At 47.4% G+C, this 18,585-nt stretch overlaps 1 protein-coding gene across 1 annotated transcript in view; it reads left to right on the plus strand.

Annotated features, from left to right (window-relative positions):
* LOC134439278 (serine/threonine-protein kinase BRSK2-like) overlaps nucleotides 1-18,585 on the plus strand; it is a 184,546-nt gene that overhangs the window by 150,618 nt on the left and 15,343 nt on the right. Inside the window, exons 13-16 of the mRNA XM_063189181.1 lie at nucleotides 3,319-3,379; nucleotides 9,965-10,691; nucleotides 13,713-13,761; nucleotides 16,000-16,123. Coding sequence (XP_063045251.1) covers nucleotides 3,319-3,379; nucleotides 9,965-10,691; nucleotides 13,713-13,761; nucleotides 16,000-16,123 — 961 coding nt within the window. The remainder of the gene's footprint in view (nucleotides 1-3,318; nucleotides 3,380-9,964; nucleotides 10,692-13,712; nucleotides 13,762-15,999; nucleotides 16,124-18,585) is intronic.

Genomic DNA, 18,585 nt, shown 5'->3' on the forward strand with positions numbered 1-18,585 from the left:
GGCCCCCACCCCCCCACCTAATACATACAATGTATACCCACTTATGGGCCCCCTATCTCCCTGGGCCTGGGACAACATACCTGTTTGTCTATCCCTGTCGACGGGCCTGGGTGGCACAAACACGATCGTCAAACACGCCGAAGAATAACTTTAACTCTCTCCCTAATGAGCTAATGAAACTGGAAGCTCCATCTTATTGCCACAACTCTTTAGAATAATATACAGACTATTGTACAGAAAAGGACCAATGAAGGCACCAAGAGCTGAACCTTGTGCAGCATATTAGTTACATTGGAGACGCATTCCAAGCAAACAAAAGTCCTTCACTTCACGTCGTACCCATTAGATTGTATTCTGGGAGTATGTGGTGCATTTTGGGATTATTTGGTGCCTCGTAACAGCTTTCAAATGGATGCCATCATCTACCAGTGTGACTGCTCAGAGAAGCTAGGTACTGTCTTGTGTATTAGATACGTACATGGTAAAAACACATTGTTCCTCAACATTGTCGCGATTCGGCTCTTACGGTAGGGCACTGCACTGCCACGACGGTGACCCGCGTTCAACTCCGGCCCGGGTCATTTGCCGATCCTTCTCCCGCTCTCTCCCCACTCGTTTCTTGTTTCTCTCTGTCATCTGTCCTTCTGAATAACAAAGGCATAAAATCCCAAGAGAACATTTTTTTAAAAACATTGTCACAATTCAAAGTATACCTTAAAACTATTACAGATGGTGAATTTTGGCTTTGCTAGTTGCAGGCAGACATACAGTAATCTTTAAATTGGTTTCTACGGTTGCCCTTTAGGATCGGTTAACATTGTCAGCAGTTAGTGGGCTCATCTTGATAACATCACCGGGGTCCAGTTTCCACACACGCACCAAATGTAAAACTGCAACCATGGGAGCAATGAAGTCTTTTTTAACCCTGAGTCTGACATGGGGGAAATGGACTAGTAATGGTAGTAACTCTGGCTATGGACTTGCTAAGGCTATCTGACAACACAACTGCATTTAAATTGGGTGGCTAAATTACCTGCCCAGCAGAAAACATGCAGTTTCAGCGTCACTCGGGGTATGTTTCCCAGCATCAGCACATTTCCACACTGAGGAGGCCCCACAACATGGTGTTGTAGTATACGCCTAATTGTCCGCCATCCACATTCTTGGTTCAATTTTGTATTTTTTTTTGGCCGCATGTTGTCATCTCTCTGAAAATGATAGTTCTTGCTACTTTCCTCGTCCTTGTGGTTATTGTGTACGAGTAAAAACATCTATTTTTCCATTTTGTCGAGAAACGAGAAATCACTTGCTGACTGTTCTTAATATTTGTCCTCCAGTTTTCACCCCTAAAGTCAAACGGCCACCAACAAAAAGAGTGCTATCATTCTCCACTACTGATCTAAAAAAATAACTGCCCATTGTAATCCCTGTGTCGCATATGCTCCAGTTAAAACAGATTCTAAGCGAAAGAAAAAACAAACATTCTTACTCAATATAAGACAATGAAAACACAATTATAGACTCTCGGTTTCATCTCTGCTAATAGATCCTCGTAAACGCTGCGCATTAGTTGGTGAATAAATAGACAGTTCAGATATTACATCTGGTGAGACAAAACGTGGAAAAATAATGCTAAGGCAGAAACAGAGAAAGAGGGGAGAGAAATACAGAGAAAAGGGGGTGGTTGTGGTGGAGCATGGCTCACCAACCATGTCCTATGATTTTCCCATTTTCTGAACAAACACTTCATCTCAGAATCAATTAGCATATTTAGTTAATCATGTCATAGTTGAGGAGCTTGTGTGCAATGTATTTTGCACACTCTCATATGTGTGTGTGTGTGTGTGTGTGTGTGTGTGTGTGTGTGTGTGTGTGTGTGTGTGTGTGTGTGTGTGTGTGTGTGTGTGTGTGTGTGTGTGTGTGTGTGTGTGTGTGTGTGTGTGTGTGTGTGTGTGTGTGTGTGTGTTAGCATGTACTATCTGTGTGTTGGACATGCTTTGGATCATGAGCTTTTCTGCTTGACTACACACACGCACACACTCTTCGGTCATGATTTACTGTTTCAATTTGGCCCTTTGAGGTGGAGCAAGGGAAGGTGAGTGGTGTTAACGCCACCCACCATACATCATGTGGGGGCGCCCTGACTCTTTAAACCACAAACACGGGCAGTTACTGGGGGAACGACGGGGAGAATGAGGGAAGACGAGACTGGGAACAGGAAAACAAGAGTGAGGAAGACCGGAGGAGACCAGAGAGAGAGAGAGAGAGAGAGAGAGAGAGAGAGAGAGAGAGAGAGAGAGAGAGAGAGAGAGAGAGAGAGAGAGAGAGAGAGAGAGAGAGAGAGAGAGAGAGAGAGAGAGAGACTAAAGTGGCTTGACATTGAGTATTACTAAGTGTGAGAGAAAAAGTCTGTTTGTGTGTGCTTGAGTCTTTGTGTACGTCTTAATGTGTGAGTGTGTGTGTGCGTGCGTGTGTGTGTGCCTGTGTTGTACTGTACATATGGTGTGATTTTGTTGTGAGTTTAGGGGTAGCAGATAAATGTAGAATGAGAGAGAGGGGGGAGAGGGTGAGATGGAAAATAAAAAAGGCACAGACTAGAGAGAGAGAAAATGAAAAGTTAATTAGGCATAAAAGAGAAAGAGCGCATCAGCATATTCCCTGTGGTGTCCGACAGCACTTTTCAGCATCTCGGGCAGTGTTGCCAGATTGGGCGGTTTACCACCCAATTGGGTTACTTGGGATGGCCGTCTGCGGGTAAAAATGGGAAAAATGGGCCATTCTGCAGTTTTGTGCCCATAGAAATCAATGCAATTTGTTGAAATTGGGCGGAATTTAGCGCATTTTGGCGGTTTTTGAGAACCTTTTGGGCGGGATTTGATCAGAAACATCTGGCAACTCTGATCTCGGGGTAGCTGATAGTAGAGGACCATTGAATCACACTAACATATCAGCCAAGCCTTCCTCCGCTTTGTTCTGACGAAATGCAATGTCTTCTACTAAATGGAAGCAATGTTCTTTTTTCTATGGAAAATGGAAAAATGTTTCTTTTCTTGTTCTCTGTTTTATTCAATAACGTAATGTAAAAAATATACTTTTCTCTGTCTCTCTGTCCTCCGCCTGCCTGTATCTCTGTCTCTGTCTCTCTCTCTCTCTCTCTCTCTCTCTCTCTCTCTCGCTCTCTCTCTCTCTCTCTCTATCTATCTCTCTCTCTCTCTCTCTATCTCTCTCTCTCTCTCTCTCGCTCTCTCTCTCTCTCTCTCTATCTATCTCTCTCTCTCTCTCTCTATCTATCTCTCTCTCTCCGTGTGTGTGTGGCAGGTCGAGGTCTATCAGCGGAGCGTCTTCGTGTCTTTCCACCAGCCCTCTCAGCAGTCCCAGGGTGAGTGTGTTGCTTTACTTATTTCTTGTGTTTACTCACACACTCAGTCACTCTGTCACACATTCAGTCACTGTCACACACTCACACACTCGCTCACTAGCTCACTCGCTCACTCACACGGCCACTCAAGTGCTGCCTCATTCTCTCACACAGACACACACACTCAATCTCCAGGCTCTGTCTCGGTCGGTTCTCACACCGTGCTCCTCTCCTGTGCAGTGCACTTGACTGGCCGTCGAGGGCCAGCGCTCAAGAGAACTGGGGAAGAGAGGAATGGGGGAGAAGGAGGGGTTGGGGAGGAGTATGGTATAGATGAGATGAGATGGGGAAAGGAGAGAAGAGTAGAAAGAGCAGGGTCCAGGATGAGGGGAGAGGGGAGAGGATGGATGGAAAAGAGGAATGGGGTGAGACGGAGGAGGTGGGCATAGGGATGGGGATGGAAGGGAGGAGATGAGATGGGGAACAGAGAGTGGAAAGAGCAGGAACAAGTCCAGGATGAGGGGAGAGGGGAGAGAAGGGATGGAAGAGATGAGAAGGGGAGGAGTTGAGGGAAGGGCAGGTGTGTGGAATAGAGTAGAGTGGAGGGGATGCAAGAGATTGTGAGGAGAGGGGAGGCAGGACTGGACCTGGATCGAAAAACAGCCCGGCCATTTTTAGTAATAGACCAGCCACTCACACTGCCCCCTGCTTTTCTACCAAGAGTTCCTATGTGCTTGGACTACTAGTTTATGCACAAATGGCAAATAAAGTACTTTGATACTTTGATACTTTGATACTTTTCTACCATATCACGATTGGCTCAGTCCACTGTCTATACATGGGTTCACCGTGTTTATAAACACCTTGTTGTAAGGAGGGGTAAGACACTGGCAGCCAAACAAGTGAGCAAACTTTTTGACCGACTACGCTTTCCAACATCAAAGGTTGAGTTGTGCGCAGCTAGTGTCTAGCCAGGAGAAAACATTTCTTTAGAACCCATGTATAGTACTGAAAGACCAATGGCCCGTCCCACCTAATTAAGGGCTGGTCTGTCAGGGGAAAAATACAAACAAGCATAAAACAGCATCTGCCCCTAATATAAGAACAGTCGGCTCACCGGGAAAATGCCCTGTATACCAGATGACCAACCCAGTCCTGAGGGGAGGGGAGGGGAGTGGAGTGGAGTGGATGGAAGAGATGGGGAGTGGAGTAGGGAGTGGCAGGGACGAGGAGGGTAGGAGGCGGGGATGAGAAGAGAAGTTTGGAGGGAAAGTGTGTGTGTGGAGGGGGGTGGAGGGGGTTGGGTGAGATGAGTGGGGTGGAGGGAAAGTGTGTGTGTGGAGGGGGGGGGATGAGATGAGTGGTGTGGAGGGAAAGTGTGTGCATGGAGGGGGGTGGAGGGGTTGGGTGAGATGAGTGGTGTGGAGGGAAAGTGTGTGCGTGGAGGGGGGGGATGAGATGAGTGGGGTGGAGGGAAAGTGTGTGTGTGGAGGGGGGGATGAGATGAGTGGGGTGGAGGGAAAGTGTGTGCGTGGAGGGGGGGGGGTGAGATGAGTGGGGTGGAGGGAAAGTGTGTGCGTGGAGGGGGGTGGAGGGGGTTGGGTGAGATGAGTGGGGTGGAGGGAAAGTGTGTGCGTGGAGGGGGGGGGATGAGATGAGTGGGGTGGAGGGAAAGTGTGTGCGTGGAGGGGGGATGAGATGAGTGGGGTGGAGGGAAAGTGTGTGCGTGGAGGGGGGGGGATGAGATGAGTGGGGTGGAGGGAAAGTGTGTGTGTGGAGGGGGGGGGGGGATGAGATGAGGTGGGGTGGAGGGAAAGTGTGTGTGCGTGGAGGAGGGGGGGGGGTGAGATGAGTGGGGTGGAGGGAAAGTGTGTGTGTGGAGGGGGGGGGTGAGTGGGGTGGAGGGAAAGTGTGTTTGTGGAGGGGGGGGGGGTGAGTGGGGTGGAGGGAAAGTGTGTTTGTGGAGGGGGGGGGGTGAGTGGGGTGGAGGGAAAGTGTGTGTGTGGAGGGGGGGGGGGTGAGATGAGGTGGGGTGGAGGGAAAGTGTGTGTGTGGAGGGGGGGATGAGATGAGTGGTGTGGAGAGAATGTGTGTGCATGGAGGGAGGGATGAGATGAGTGGTGTGGAGGGAAAGTGTGTGCGTGCAGGGGGGGTGGGGATGAGATGAGTGGTGTGGAGGGAAAGTGTGTGCGTGTTCATTCATCTCGTGTGTAGTGCTTCAGTGTATTCAGCCCTCACTCACCATCACCACCACACCGTGTTACTCCGCGCCGTGCTGCGCATGGCCCACTCAGCCTGCTTCAGTGTGGACATGGCTCACTGGCTTACCTTACCTTAGCAGCTCTGCTCCTCGCCACACTCTTTACAAGGAAAGGCTTTGGGTTCCCGAGCCCCTTTCAGAGTAGAACTCCCGCGCCTACAAAGTTCAAGAGAGAAGAAGAAGTAGTTCGTCATAGAACTACTTGATATTCATGTTTTAAACCAGTGTGATGGATTGGTCGGCACACTGCAGGCTTGAGCTCCAAAATTATATACGTTATTTCATTAAACAAACAGCAACGTTTCGATCCCCCAGTAGGATCTTGTTCAGGCAAAAAGAAGCAAAACAAACCCTGAGGAACATCCTACTGGGGGATGGAAAGGTTGCTGTTCGTTTAATGAAATAAAGTGTGTATATTTGGAGTCCAAGCGCAGTGTGCGGACCAGTCTATCACACTGTCTACCACTTTTGTGCGGCACCTGAAATATTGTTTTTTTGTGGATGTGCGCACCCCAATCTCTAAACGCACATGTTTTAACCCATTTTAGCCTGAGCCCTTTTTGGGTAAAGGTGACCTCTCCTTATTAAAACCTAAATATCTCAGCCCCCGAAACACATAAAAACATGAAATAAGTTGCATTTAAAAGCTAGAATCTTGATTTTGCACTAGATTGTGTTCATTCAGCTCTAACTTACCCACATTATTAATAAAACAGCTCAAATCTCAAGAACCTGAATGCAGCGTATATGTCGCTCCAGGACACAATGGGTTAAACCAGTACCATGCCGGTGGCTTATGGTGCTTCTGAGTACTCCTGTGGTAAAACGGGTATTCTCATCTCCTCGTCTGTGTTGCTGCTATGTCGGGAACAGTGCATGGATTCCTGTGGAAGCACTCCATTGGGGTTTTTCCACTGCAGGCTTGTACGAAATTCCGAATTGAATTCAAAGTAATGCCATAATACGAACACTAGGTGGTGTCATTACCTTGCATTTCTTTGAATTTAATCTACACCACCCATTGAAAGTACATAGAACACCACCACCTAGTGTTCGTATTATGGCATTATATTTGAATTAAAATTCTTTCAATTCGGAATTTCGTACAAGCCTGTTCCACTGGGTTATGAAATGAATTGGAACTTGTAGAGAATGCTGTCCTTCAAGCCTACAGTTCTCCATGGATTGAGGAATTAGGGAATTCTCGTGTTTAGTGATCAGCAATTAAAAACCTGAGAAATATAAGAGTTTTGTTGCAAAATGGGGTATCTGCCATTTTTGACTTTGGCATTTCATTATTGGAAATGACTGTTCAGAAGTCCTATCATCTATATGTGAATTCTTGCCATTCAAATAATTGTGTCAATTTCCCAAAATGTTACAAAATGGTTATACAACATCTTGCAATGAAACTGTTTCTTTACAGAATGCCAGCACTTTCTTGAAGTGTACTTTTAAAATATATATATATTATTTGTGATGTGTAATTTTATGTTATTTGCAATAAATGCTCACATTTCTTTAGAACTTATCTTATCTTCTAACACACTGTAAAACTGGCTGGATATTATGGATATTATGTTGGTTCCATGGTCAACTGGGAAATATTGGAAAGGCTTGCCATAAGTGTTTACTTGGGAAAGGCTTGTCACGAGTGTTTATTTTGGATCGTGTGTAAACATCTCTGAAGAAGCTTAGCTCTCCATCACGCAGGGTAAATTTGATGCAGGATTTACAGTCACGGTTGCAGTCATATGACACATGCATATGACAAATACACACAAATCTACACACACACACACACACACACACACACACACACACACACACACACACACACACACACACACACACACACATACAAACACACACACACACACACACACACACACACACACAGACACAGACACAGACACAGACACAGACACACACACACACACACACACACACACACACACACACACACACACACACACACACACACATACAAACACACACACCGACCTACACAAACTAAAGCACTCTTTCTAGGTACACAGTTGTCATCCAATCCTCTCAGAGGATGACTCAACATAAACACACACGTACCCATGTACGTAAGCGTGCCCGTGCGTACACACACACACACACACACACACACACACACACACACACACACACACACACACACACACACACACACACACACACACACACACACACACACACACACACACACACACACACACACACACACACACACACACTGACAAACACACATACACACATACACACAGATACAGTTCATCCCTTCAGTCCACACACACATGAACGCACTTATCAAAATAGTTCACTCAAAACACCCATATACACATACCAACATGTCAGCACGCAAACCAAACAGACAGAACACCTTGCATAGCTCGTGTACTTGTCATGTGCACATAAGACACACAAACATCAACACACAACACAAACACTCACTAATACACACACACACAAATAGAACAACATTTGAAGAGAGATTGACAGAGAGAAAGACAAATAAGGGTACCTGTATTACCATACTGCTGCCCCAGTATCTCCTTGCCCGGCGCCCGGCCCTCTGTCACACTCCCCTGGCCTGCCTGCCTGCCTTGCCTGCGAGGGCTCTGACTCTGACAGCATAGCTGTCTGTGACGGGAGGGCTGTTGTGGAGACCCTCCGTCATTAGCCATGAACGTAACCCCGGCCATCTCTTCACTGGGCGGCCTAATCAGAGATTCTTTAAGTATATAGAGATATGCCTACATAATAGGTTTCTACACAGTAAATTCTGCAGTGTTCATTTAACACTTAGAGAGTTGATTTGACATCATTTGGACTTAAAAATGAACTCTTTAAGGGTTGAATTAACACCGCAACATTTACTGTGTATGGGCACATAATGTGACCAGGTTCCGGTCTGCCTAAAGGGGCGTGTCATAATGCTCCTAGCATAGAACAGAATAGAATAGAACAGTCCTCAGGTCTGTCTAGGTCTGCCTAAAGGGGGATTTCCCCCCCCTCCCCCTTGCGACAATAGAACCCGGAAACAATGGGCCAATGGAACCACTCTTTCTCTACTCTCTCTGGCCTAATGGCTGCATTACACAGGCTCAGGCATACAGGAGGGCTGTTCTTGTAGCCCTGTCTGGCAACTCAGCTCACTAAATGTGCGCGGCTGCTATGACTGTGTTTGTTATGTCAAACACACTCACAAACACAAATGAATGTCACACACACAGACACAGGTTCAGACACAGGTATGTGCACACATACAGAACAGTGCACATGCATACGCACACACTTCATACACTCTACACGCACGCACGCTCGCACGCACACGCACACGCACACGCACACGCACACGCACACGCACACACACACACACACACACACACACACACACACACACACACACCACACACACGCACACGCACACGCACACACACACACACACACACACACACACACACACGCACACACACACACGCACGCACACACAGACACACAGTCATTACTGTACAAACCGAAGCCACATTGCATACTTGACATTGTTTGCAAGACTTGGCTTTTGCAGCGTAATTATAGCAGGTTTAGGGTGAAAGAAGCAGAATCAGTCAGGGGCACTCAAGCACACCATTAGTCCAAACAACTGAAAACTGCTGATGGAATAATTATTTCATGAACAATAGCAGGGGACATTTTCAGAAAATGTCAAGCAAATTAATTTGGGGAAACAAAAACATTTTTTTAAATTAACTTTTTAAATTACACTTTTCCAAGGCTGTTGGGATTTTATACTCCCCTCTCTTAGTTTGTACACTGTTGTCTGTACCCCAAATGTGAACACACTTTGACCCTAAAAGTATCTATTTAAAAGCAGTACATTTATCACCAACACTTTTAGTCACATACAGCACACACACTTTTCACTGCTTCTTTGGGTAGGATGTTTGCTGCTTCAGTTCGGTTTGCTTTTCACGAATGCTTGTCATTTCAGACACCTCTTCGTCACAGCCTTTGTGCTTGGGGATTCGCTGGTGTCACTGTTGGCCTGCCTGCTCACTGATTGGGTCGGGTGGCTTTTTTTGCTAAAGAAAAGGTCTGCTCTGATTGGCTGACTCTTCTGTTGGCTTTGCTAATGGCATGTCTTTTTGTTTTGTTTGTTTCTTGTCCTCCTTTCTGCACTCCCACCTTCTGCTGCTTCCTGTGTCACCCCGTGTGTCTCGTTTCCGAACATTTCACCCCCTCCATATTGTGTGTGTGTGTGTGTGTATGTGTGTACGTCTGTATGTGTGTGTTTGCGTGCGTGTGTGTGTGTGACGGTGACGGTGCATGCGTAGCCCGTGCGGCGCTTTTTCGTTCCGCCCCAGTCCCCCGACTTCTGCCAGTCCCCCAACTGCAGTCCCACGCACTCCCCGCGCGGCGGGCCCCCCCGCCTCAACGGCAGCGTGCCCCTCTCCCCCCGGACTCACGCCCCCCACTACGTCGACCCCAAAACACAGACGCTGCCCGCCAAGCCCCGCTCGCCCCACAAGCCCCTGCAGACCACGCGCTCCAACCCCCTGCCCCACACCGGCCCGCCCCCGTCCTCCGCCCAGTCGGAACCCTCCACGCCCGTCTCCCCGTACCAACCCATGCCCTCGCCCGTCCTCAACAGCCCTCGGGGGGCGCGCCGCTCCCCACTCACGGTGCCCCCTAAGCTTGCCATGCCGCCGCTGGGCCACCACCACCACCACCACCACCACAATGCCCCCGGGGGGTCGCCCCTCTCGCCCCTGTCGCCCCTCTCGCCGGTGCGGCTCCACCGGCTGCACCCGGAGCTCACCGCCAAACCTGTGCCCCCCTGCCTCCTGCCCCAGGTCACGCCGCACGGCTCGCCGCGCGCCAGCCCGCTGCCCACGCCCAAGGGTACGCCAGTGCACACGCCCAAGGAGAGCCCGGCGGGCACACCCAGCCCCACCCCGCCGCCCAGCCCCTCGCTGGGGGGGCTGCCCTGGAGGACGCGCCTCAACTCCATCAAGAACAGCTTCCTGGGCTCGCCGCGCTTCCACCGCAGGAAAATGCAGAGTAAGACACACACACACACACATGCATGTAGTATAGGCTATATACTGTACATAGGCAGACAAGCATACGCGCACGCACACACACACACACACACACACACACACACACACACACACACACACACACACACACACACACACACACACACACACACACACACACACACACACACACACACACACACACACACACACAAACTCATTTTCATAGACACACATTGCCACACACACATAGCCACATACAGTATATCACACACAAACCCTCACTTTTATGCACACACATAGCTACGCACACGCATACGCACAAATGAATGCACTCTCACTTTCATACGAACACACACACACACACACACACACACACACACACACACACACACACACACACACACACACACACACACACACACACACACACACACTCTCTCTCTCTCTCTCTCTCTCTCTCTCTCTCTCTCTCTCTCTCTCTCTCTCTCTCTCTCTCTCTCTCTCTCTCTCTCTTGTTTATTTTTCATTAACATATTTATGCTACTGTACAAAGTGTGTTATTATGCACACTAAGTAAATGTAAGATAAGGTGACTTGCTGAACATGTAGCTGTATTTAGAGGGAAGGTTTTATATATCCTATGCTTATGATATCACATAGTTTTACCTATTGCTGTAGGTTCTGGAGGGTAACTACTGTGATAAATAGGAATAACTTTACTTTCCTCTTTATTTAGAGTGTGGATGCGCAGTACTGTAGATCAAGGCCTATTTTACAAAATGGCATGTTATGTCATTATTAATATGTTATGAAATTGTAAAGTATGCTGTATACTAGGGATGTCAAACTCAGGCCCAGGGGGCAAATTTGGCCTGCGGAGCCATTTCATTGGGCCCGGGAGACATTTCAAGTCAAGTGTCTATTATATTAGGCACACATACAATATTAATATATAGAATATACAGTATGACTTGACGGTGAAATTTTGTGCATCACAAGAATTACGAGTTGGTTCAGACTAATGTAGCTGCACATAGTAGCACATTGAAGTATATGATCAAATAAATATACATGATGGGAATGTGTAATTTGCCTTGGATTTTCCCTGCCCTGTATTAATCGCATATACTGTATGCACAATTTCTGTGCAATTTTGAATGAATATTGAATTCGGCCCATGATTTCAACACATAATTTGATTTTGGCCTGCTGTGAATTTGAGTTTGACACCCCTGTTGTGTACTTGTATATATAATGTAATACTATATGCATATCTATATGTAGAAATGTCTATTGTTTTACCTATTATAACTGTTCAGTGCTAGAGTTCTGTTCTCTCCCATTTGTGTTGTGTTAATACATGATGGTAACAGTGTCAGTTAGTAATATAGCATAGTAATAATATAAAATATCTAATGAATGAATGACAGCATCCACTTAGGCTCATCAGGCAGGTTTACTGTGTCCATGGAAAAAAAAAATCTGACCGAATTGATTTAATTCTCCGAGCAAATCAGATAATTGAATGGATTAATTACAAAATCGTAAATATTTCGACATGACTTTGTACGTATCATAATACACTACACTGATAAAGATGAGTCGAGAGCCTAATAACTTATCACCAAAGTATTGCAGCGTGTCGTGAAGGAATTGCATGGGAAGAGGGAGGCATTTGAAAGCCCCCTGAGCGTGAGCCGTGGGGGTCTCCAGAGCAGTGTGACTGATTGAGGTTAATGTTTTATCTGAGAGGGTGAGATGGTGCCTCTGTCCCTTATGTAACCTCCCCTTCACACACATGTGCCTCCCTTTTTATCTTCCCTCTCTCTTCCCTCTCTTCCCTCTACTTTACTCTCTCCTCTCTACCCTCTCTCCTCCCCTCTCTCCTCCCGTCTCTTTCCTCTCTCCTCTTCCATCTTCCTTTCCCTCTAACCTTGCCTCTGTCATATGCCCTCTTCCCTCCCTCCTCTCCTCTTCCTTCTTCTTCTCTCTTCTTCTTTCTTCCCTCTCTCCTTTCTCGTCTCTCATCCCCTCTCCTCTCCCTTTTCTTCTCTCTCTTCTCTTTTTCCTCATCTCCTCTCCTCTCCTCTCTTCTCTCTCGGCTGTCCTCTTCGCTCTTCCCTCTACCCTTTCTCTCGTCCACCTCTCCCTTCTCCTCTCCCCTCTCTTCTCATTGTTCTCCCCTCCTCTCGTCTCTCCTCATCTCCTCTCCTCATCTCCTCTCTCCTCATCTCCTCATCTCCTCTCCACCCCCTATCTCCTCTCTCATCTCCTCTCTCCTCATCTCCTCTCTCCTCCCCTCTCTCTACTCCCCCTCTCCTGTCTCCTCTCTCTTCTCTTTTTCCTTCTCTCCTCTCCTCTCCTCTCTCTCTACTGTCCTCTTCCCTATTTCTCTCCTTCCCCTCTCTCCTATCTCCTCTCCTATATTCTCTCTCCTAATTTCCTCTCCTCTCTCCTCTTCTCCTCTCTCCTCTCCTCTCTTCTCCCCTCTCCTCTCCTCTCTCCTCATCTCCTCTCTTCTCCCCTCTCCTCTCCTATCTCCTCATCTCCTCTCTCCTCTCCTCTCCTCTCCTCTCCTCTCCGCTCTCCTCCCCTTTCCTCCTCTCCTCTCCTCTCCTTTCCTCCCACTCTCTTCTCTCTCTTCTCTTTGTCCTCATCTCCTCTCCTCTCTTCTCTACTGCCCTCTTCCTCTCTCATCTCCTCTCCCCTCTCCTCTCCTCTCCCCTCTCCTCTCCTCTCTCCTCTCCTCTCCTCTCTGCTCCGCTCCTCTCCCCTCTCCTCTCCTCTCCTCTTTCCTCTTCTCTCCTCTCTTCTCCTCTCCTCTCCTCTCTCCTTCCTTCTCTCTCTCTACTGTCCTCCTCTTCTCTCTCCTCTCACATCATCTTCCTCTCCTCTCCTCTCCTCTCCTCTCCTCTCCTCTCATCTCCTCTCTCCTCTCCTCTTCTCTCTCCTCTCTCCTCTTCTCTCCTCTCCCCTCTCCTCTCTCCTCTCCTCTCCTCCTCTTCTCTCTCCGCTGTCTCTTCTCTTCTCTCCGCAGTGCCCACCCAGGAGGATATGTCCAGTCTAACGCCAGACTCGTCCCCAGAGTGAGTCTCTCTTCCTCTTCTACACACACACACACACACACACACACACACACACACACACACACACACACACACACACACACACACACACACACACACACACACACACACGCACACACACACACACACGCACACACACACGCACGCACGCACACACACACACACACAGGCGCTCACGTACGCACACACACACAGACACACACACAGACAGAGACACACACTCACACACACACACACACACACACACACACACACACACACACACACCACACACACAGCATTCACTCCAATGAACGCACATTCCTTACTCATGTGAAACCCTACTTTCTCTCTTGTTTCTACTTTCTACTTTCTACTCTTGTTCAAAATGACATGCTTCCAATGTACATCCAATGTACAGAATATATGTAAAAGAAAAAAAAAACTCCCTAAGTGTTGCCTTGTCTTGAATTATTTAAAGCTGTGGCATTGTCCAACAGCACTGTGAAAAACACTTTACAACGTGCAGGAGACTTTACACTGTTACAGTAACATTGAAGTAACAGTATAGACTATTTATTCAGACCAAAGGTTAACGGCAGCTGAATTAATCAAGTCAAGTCAAGTCAAAGTCTATTTACAGAGCACTTTAAAATACAACAAGGTAGCTGACCAAAGTGCTGGACAGGCAGATACTAAAAGGACTTGAGGACCCCTTAGGACACACAAAGACAACAATAAAATAAACCTAGAAACAGTGCAATCTTTGAACAAAAACCATGATGCAAATGAAAACAATATTTTTGTAGATTCATCATTTTGTTTAATTAGGGTGAAGCACCAACTGCAAACAAGCTGAGAGTAGGCACTATGCCAGTAATAGGATCAGTTCTGCCAGTATGCATAACTGACTAAGTGTAAAGGCAGTTTTGCAGGTAGGTTTCGATGTTCATGGAGGGGGTTGGGAACTAGTGGTCTGTCTGTCAAAAGCCCTCTGTGCCTGGGGTTGTTGGACGACTTAGCGGGGTGGTTCTCAAATCCCTCATGAATGTTGCATATATTCAAAGCTTTTACAGACTCTGGGCCTTAGGTCTGTGTGTGTGTGTGTGTGTGTGTGTGTGTGTGTGTGTGTGTGTGTGTGTGTGTGTGTGTGTGTGTGTGTGTGTGTGTGTGTGTGTGTGTGTGTGTGTGTGTGTGTGTGTGTGTGTGTGTGTGTGTGTGTGTGTGTGTGTGTGTATGTATGTGTGTGTGTGTTTGTGCGTGTGTGTATGTGCCATGAGGAACCAATTCTGGGCCCCCACTCTCCCTGGGCCCGGGACAAGTGACCCCTTCCCCACGCGTGCACGCATATGTGTTACATTAGGATTTGGTACCAGCAGATGACACGCTCATACTGTAATATTTATAATGAAACACAGAGATGAATGACCATACACTACATGACTAAAAAGCAGGTTTGTGTAGAAATGTGCGTGGCAGTTGCATCACATCATAGCTTGATTCCCTAATTTAGGTCAGGAAGACACAGAAAACAGCCAGTCAGTAAGTGTTACTAGGAGAGCGGATATGCTGCAGCAGCAACATTACACTCCACAACACTCAGAGTGTAGCAGCTTTTCTGCACAACTCATGTCCGCCACCTGCTGGCCTTTCTGAGTAGTTGCACCATGAAGGTGCCACTGTAATGAAGAAGAGGTGGTAATTAAGAGAATGGCCAGAAGTGCCATTGAAATAACTGTGCCAAAAAGACAGGTTGCAAATTTTGTTGTGTGCCATTTCCTTTCAATGTTGCCATATGCAATTCTTCTCGCAGACCTCTGCACATTAAACAAGGTTGGGCGGACATTCATTTCATACTTGGAAAATGCATGAAGTTGAGCGCTTGCTATAAATGTAGAAAATAATTTAATGGAATGTAGTGCATTTGTAGTGGTCAGGAACTCATAGTGACCGTTTAATATTTCACCGTCCTAAAAGTTAGGACTTGACACTTAGACTGTGTTCCATTTCTACCCCTCCCACTTCCACTTCCAATTTCACTTCAAAAATCTTTTGCACTTCTACTCGCCTTCAAAAGAAATGAGACACCTTACACTTTCACGTGAACGTGCAAAAGCGTGAAGTGTTATGGGAAAAAGCGAGTAGAAGTGGTAGAAATAACGCGGCCTTAGCGGCTCTTACTACTTGACACTATTCTAGTTCACCAACCACAGTAAGCGCACCTCTGATAAGATGTCTTGTTTCATGTGTCCTTGGTAGGCTGGCTAAGAAGTCGTGGTTCGGCAACTTCATCAGCCTGGAGAAGGAAGAGCAGATCTTCGTGGTGATCCGAGACAAGCCTCTGAGCTCCATCAAAGCAGACATCGTCCATGCCTTCCTCTCGGTAAGATATCACAGTCAGAATCAGCTTCATTAACCAAGTGAACTGACATGTACTCAGAATTTGGCCTTCAGCAAATGTTAGCTCTCTTCACACATTTAAGCATGTGGCAGGCTGCAACACTGCTGCAATTTTCGGTCAGGTTATTTATTAGAAATAGTTTGGTCTGAGTCTGACTGTCCATGCCTCCATCTTGGTAAGACAGTTAGAATCAGAATCAGAGTCAGTTATATTGCCCAAGTAAAATTTACCTTCTACGTGTGCAAGGAATTTGGCTGCAGCAAATTCTGGTTCTCTACATACATTTAAGAGCATGGCAAGCTGCAACACTGCTGCAATTGTCAGTCATGGTAATTATTAGAAAGAGTTTGGTCTGAGTCAGACCACCATAATTGTGAAAGTGAAAGTCAAGTGAAAGCCCACCTGGCACACTCCAACACCCATTGTCAATTGTGACACAGCACTCCACAGCACACAAGTGCACACAGCAAAACTGCATTTATGCCTCACCCATGCAAGGGGGCAGCCCTCAATGGCGCTCGAAAGGGAGCAGTACGACTGGACAGTTCCATGCTCAGGTAGGTTACCTCAGTCATGGAAGAGGATGAGGGGAGAGCACTGGAGAGTTGAAACAGCAACCTTTGGGCTACAATGACGCCCATGACTGTCTTTTGTAGCAGTATTGAGATGTGCCACATGCTAATGTGACGGAGGGCATCTTGCACCTGTTCACCCCCCTCGGGGATCGAACGTGCGACCTCGTCAACTTAAACGGTTCGGCAATGGGAGACACAGTACGATACCGCTGGGCCAAGAGACTAGTCTCTCGGCCCAACGGCACGAGACTGTATGAAGCTATCGGAGGGAGGTTTACCAACGTTCCACGCCAACTCTGTGCTAGTTAGCCTCCGTTACACTCTCCCCCTTAAACCTCACTCCCATCCCGGGTCAGCGGCACCACTGTGACGGAGGTCATCTTGCACCTGTTCACCCCCCTCGGGGATCGAACGTGCGACCTCGTCAACTACAACGGTTCGGCAATGGGAGACACAGTACGATACCGCTGGGCCAAGAGACTAGTCTCTCGGCCCAACGGCACGAGACTGTATGAAGCTATCGGAGGGAGGTTTACCAACGTTCCACGCCAACTCTGTGCTAGTTAGCCTCCGTTACACTAAAGGGCCGTACACACACATCGCTGCTAGTTACTTGCTCAGCGAATGAAATCAATACAATGTCATTGTGTTTCAGCGAGACTAGCAGGCGAGTACTGTACAAGCGATGCGATGTGGGTGGATCTCGAGTTGAAAATATTTCATCTTCGAGCTAGGCGAGTAAACGAGTAACCAATTGGAATGCAGAGTAAGGTACTTCTCGCCTGTTCATTGGCAGTTAAAGCCGCGGGAACTTTCAGCGAATGTTCCATGAAAGAGTGGCGAGTAGGCGAAAAGCAAAAAGCTAGCTTTGTGTGTGTACGCCGCTTAATAAGGAGAGGAGAGGAGAGGAAAGCTAGCTTTGTGTGTGTACGCCGCTTAATAAGGAGAGGAGAGGAGAGGAAAGCTAGCTTTGTGTGTGTACGCCGCTTAATAAGGAGAGGAGAGGAGAGGAAAGCTAGCTTTGTGTGTGTACGCCGCTTAATAAGGAGAGGAGAGGAGAGGAAAGCTAGCTTTGTGTGTGTACGCCGCTTAATAAGGAGAGGAGAGGAGAGGAAAGCTAGCTTTGTGTGTGTACGCCGCTTCAAAGTGATTCCTCCAGAGGGGAAAACTTATCAAGGTGTGCACAGGGACGGAGTATGATTCAATGGCCCTCTGGGCTTCCAGGCCCCTGGCCCCTGGCCCCCCTCCATGGGTGTTGCTAGTTTGCTAAACGATTCAGGGTGTCAGGCCAGATGTACAGTAAGAGACTATATTGTTGGGGGTTGTCCTCAGAAAAAATGAGAATTCAGCTGTTAAAAAGTGTAACTTTAACGCAATGTGAGAATGGAAATGTAGATGCTCAGGCTTCAGGGCTCGCTTGACTCTTGGGCCCCTGGGACTGGGCCCGTAGGCCCATGCATAAATCTGTGCCTGGGTGTGCAGGCCACCTTCTCAATACTTGATACGGTATAGCACTCCACACACAAACAACATACAGCGCTCAGTCGTAAATACATGGTGTGATGCGTACCGGTATATACAATGCAATAGAATGCAATAAATAAGAATTGACAATGAAGCATTGTGGATCACATTGAATAATGTATATTGTTTGCACAACTCCCATGCCCCACTGCTTGGCTTGGCTCTTTTGATAATGGTCTGTGTAAATAGTATAGCATACTACTGTAGCATACCATACTTACCAATGCTACATTTTCAGCCTTGTTTGTAATTCAGCTGTATACAACATTGTACTGTGTGTGTGTGTGTGTGCGTGTGTGCATGTGCGTGTGTGCATGTGCGTGTGTGCATGTGCAGGCGTGTGTG

Source organism: Engraulis encrasicolus, chromosome 22, assembly GCF_034702125.1.
Source record: "Engraulis encrasicolus isolate BLACKSEA-1 chromosome 22, IST_EnEncr_1.0, whole genome shotgun sequence".
NCBI lineage: Eukaryota > Metazoa > Chordata > Actinopteri > Clupeiformes > Engraulidae > Engraulis > Engraulis encrasicolus.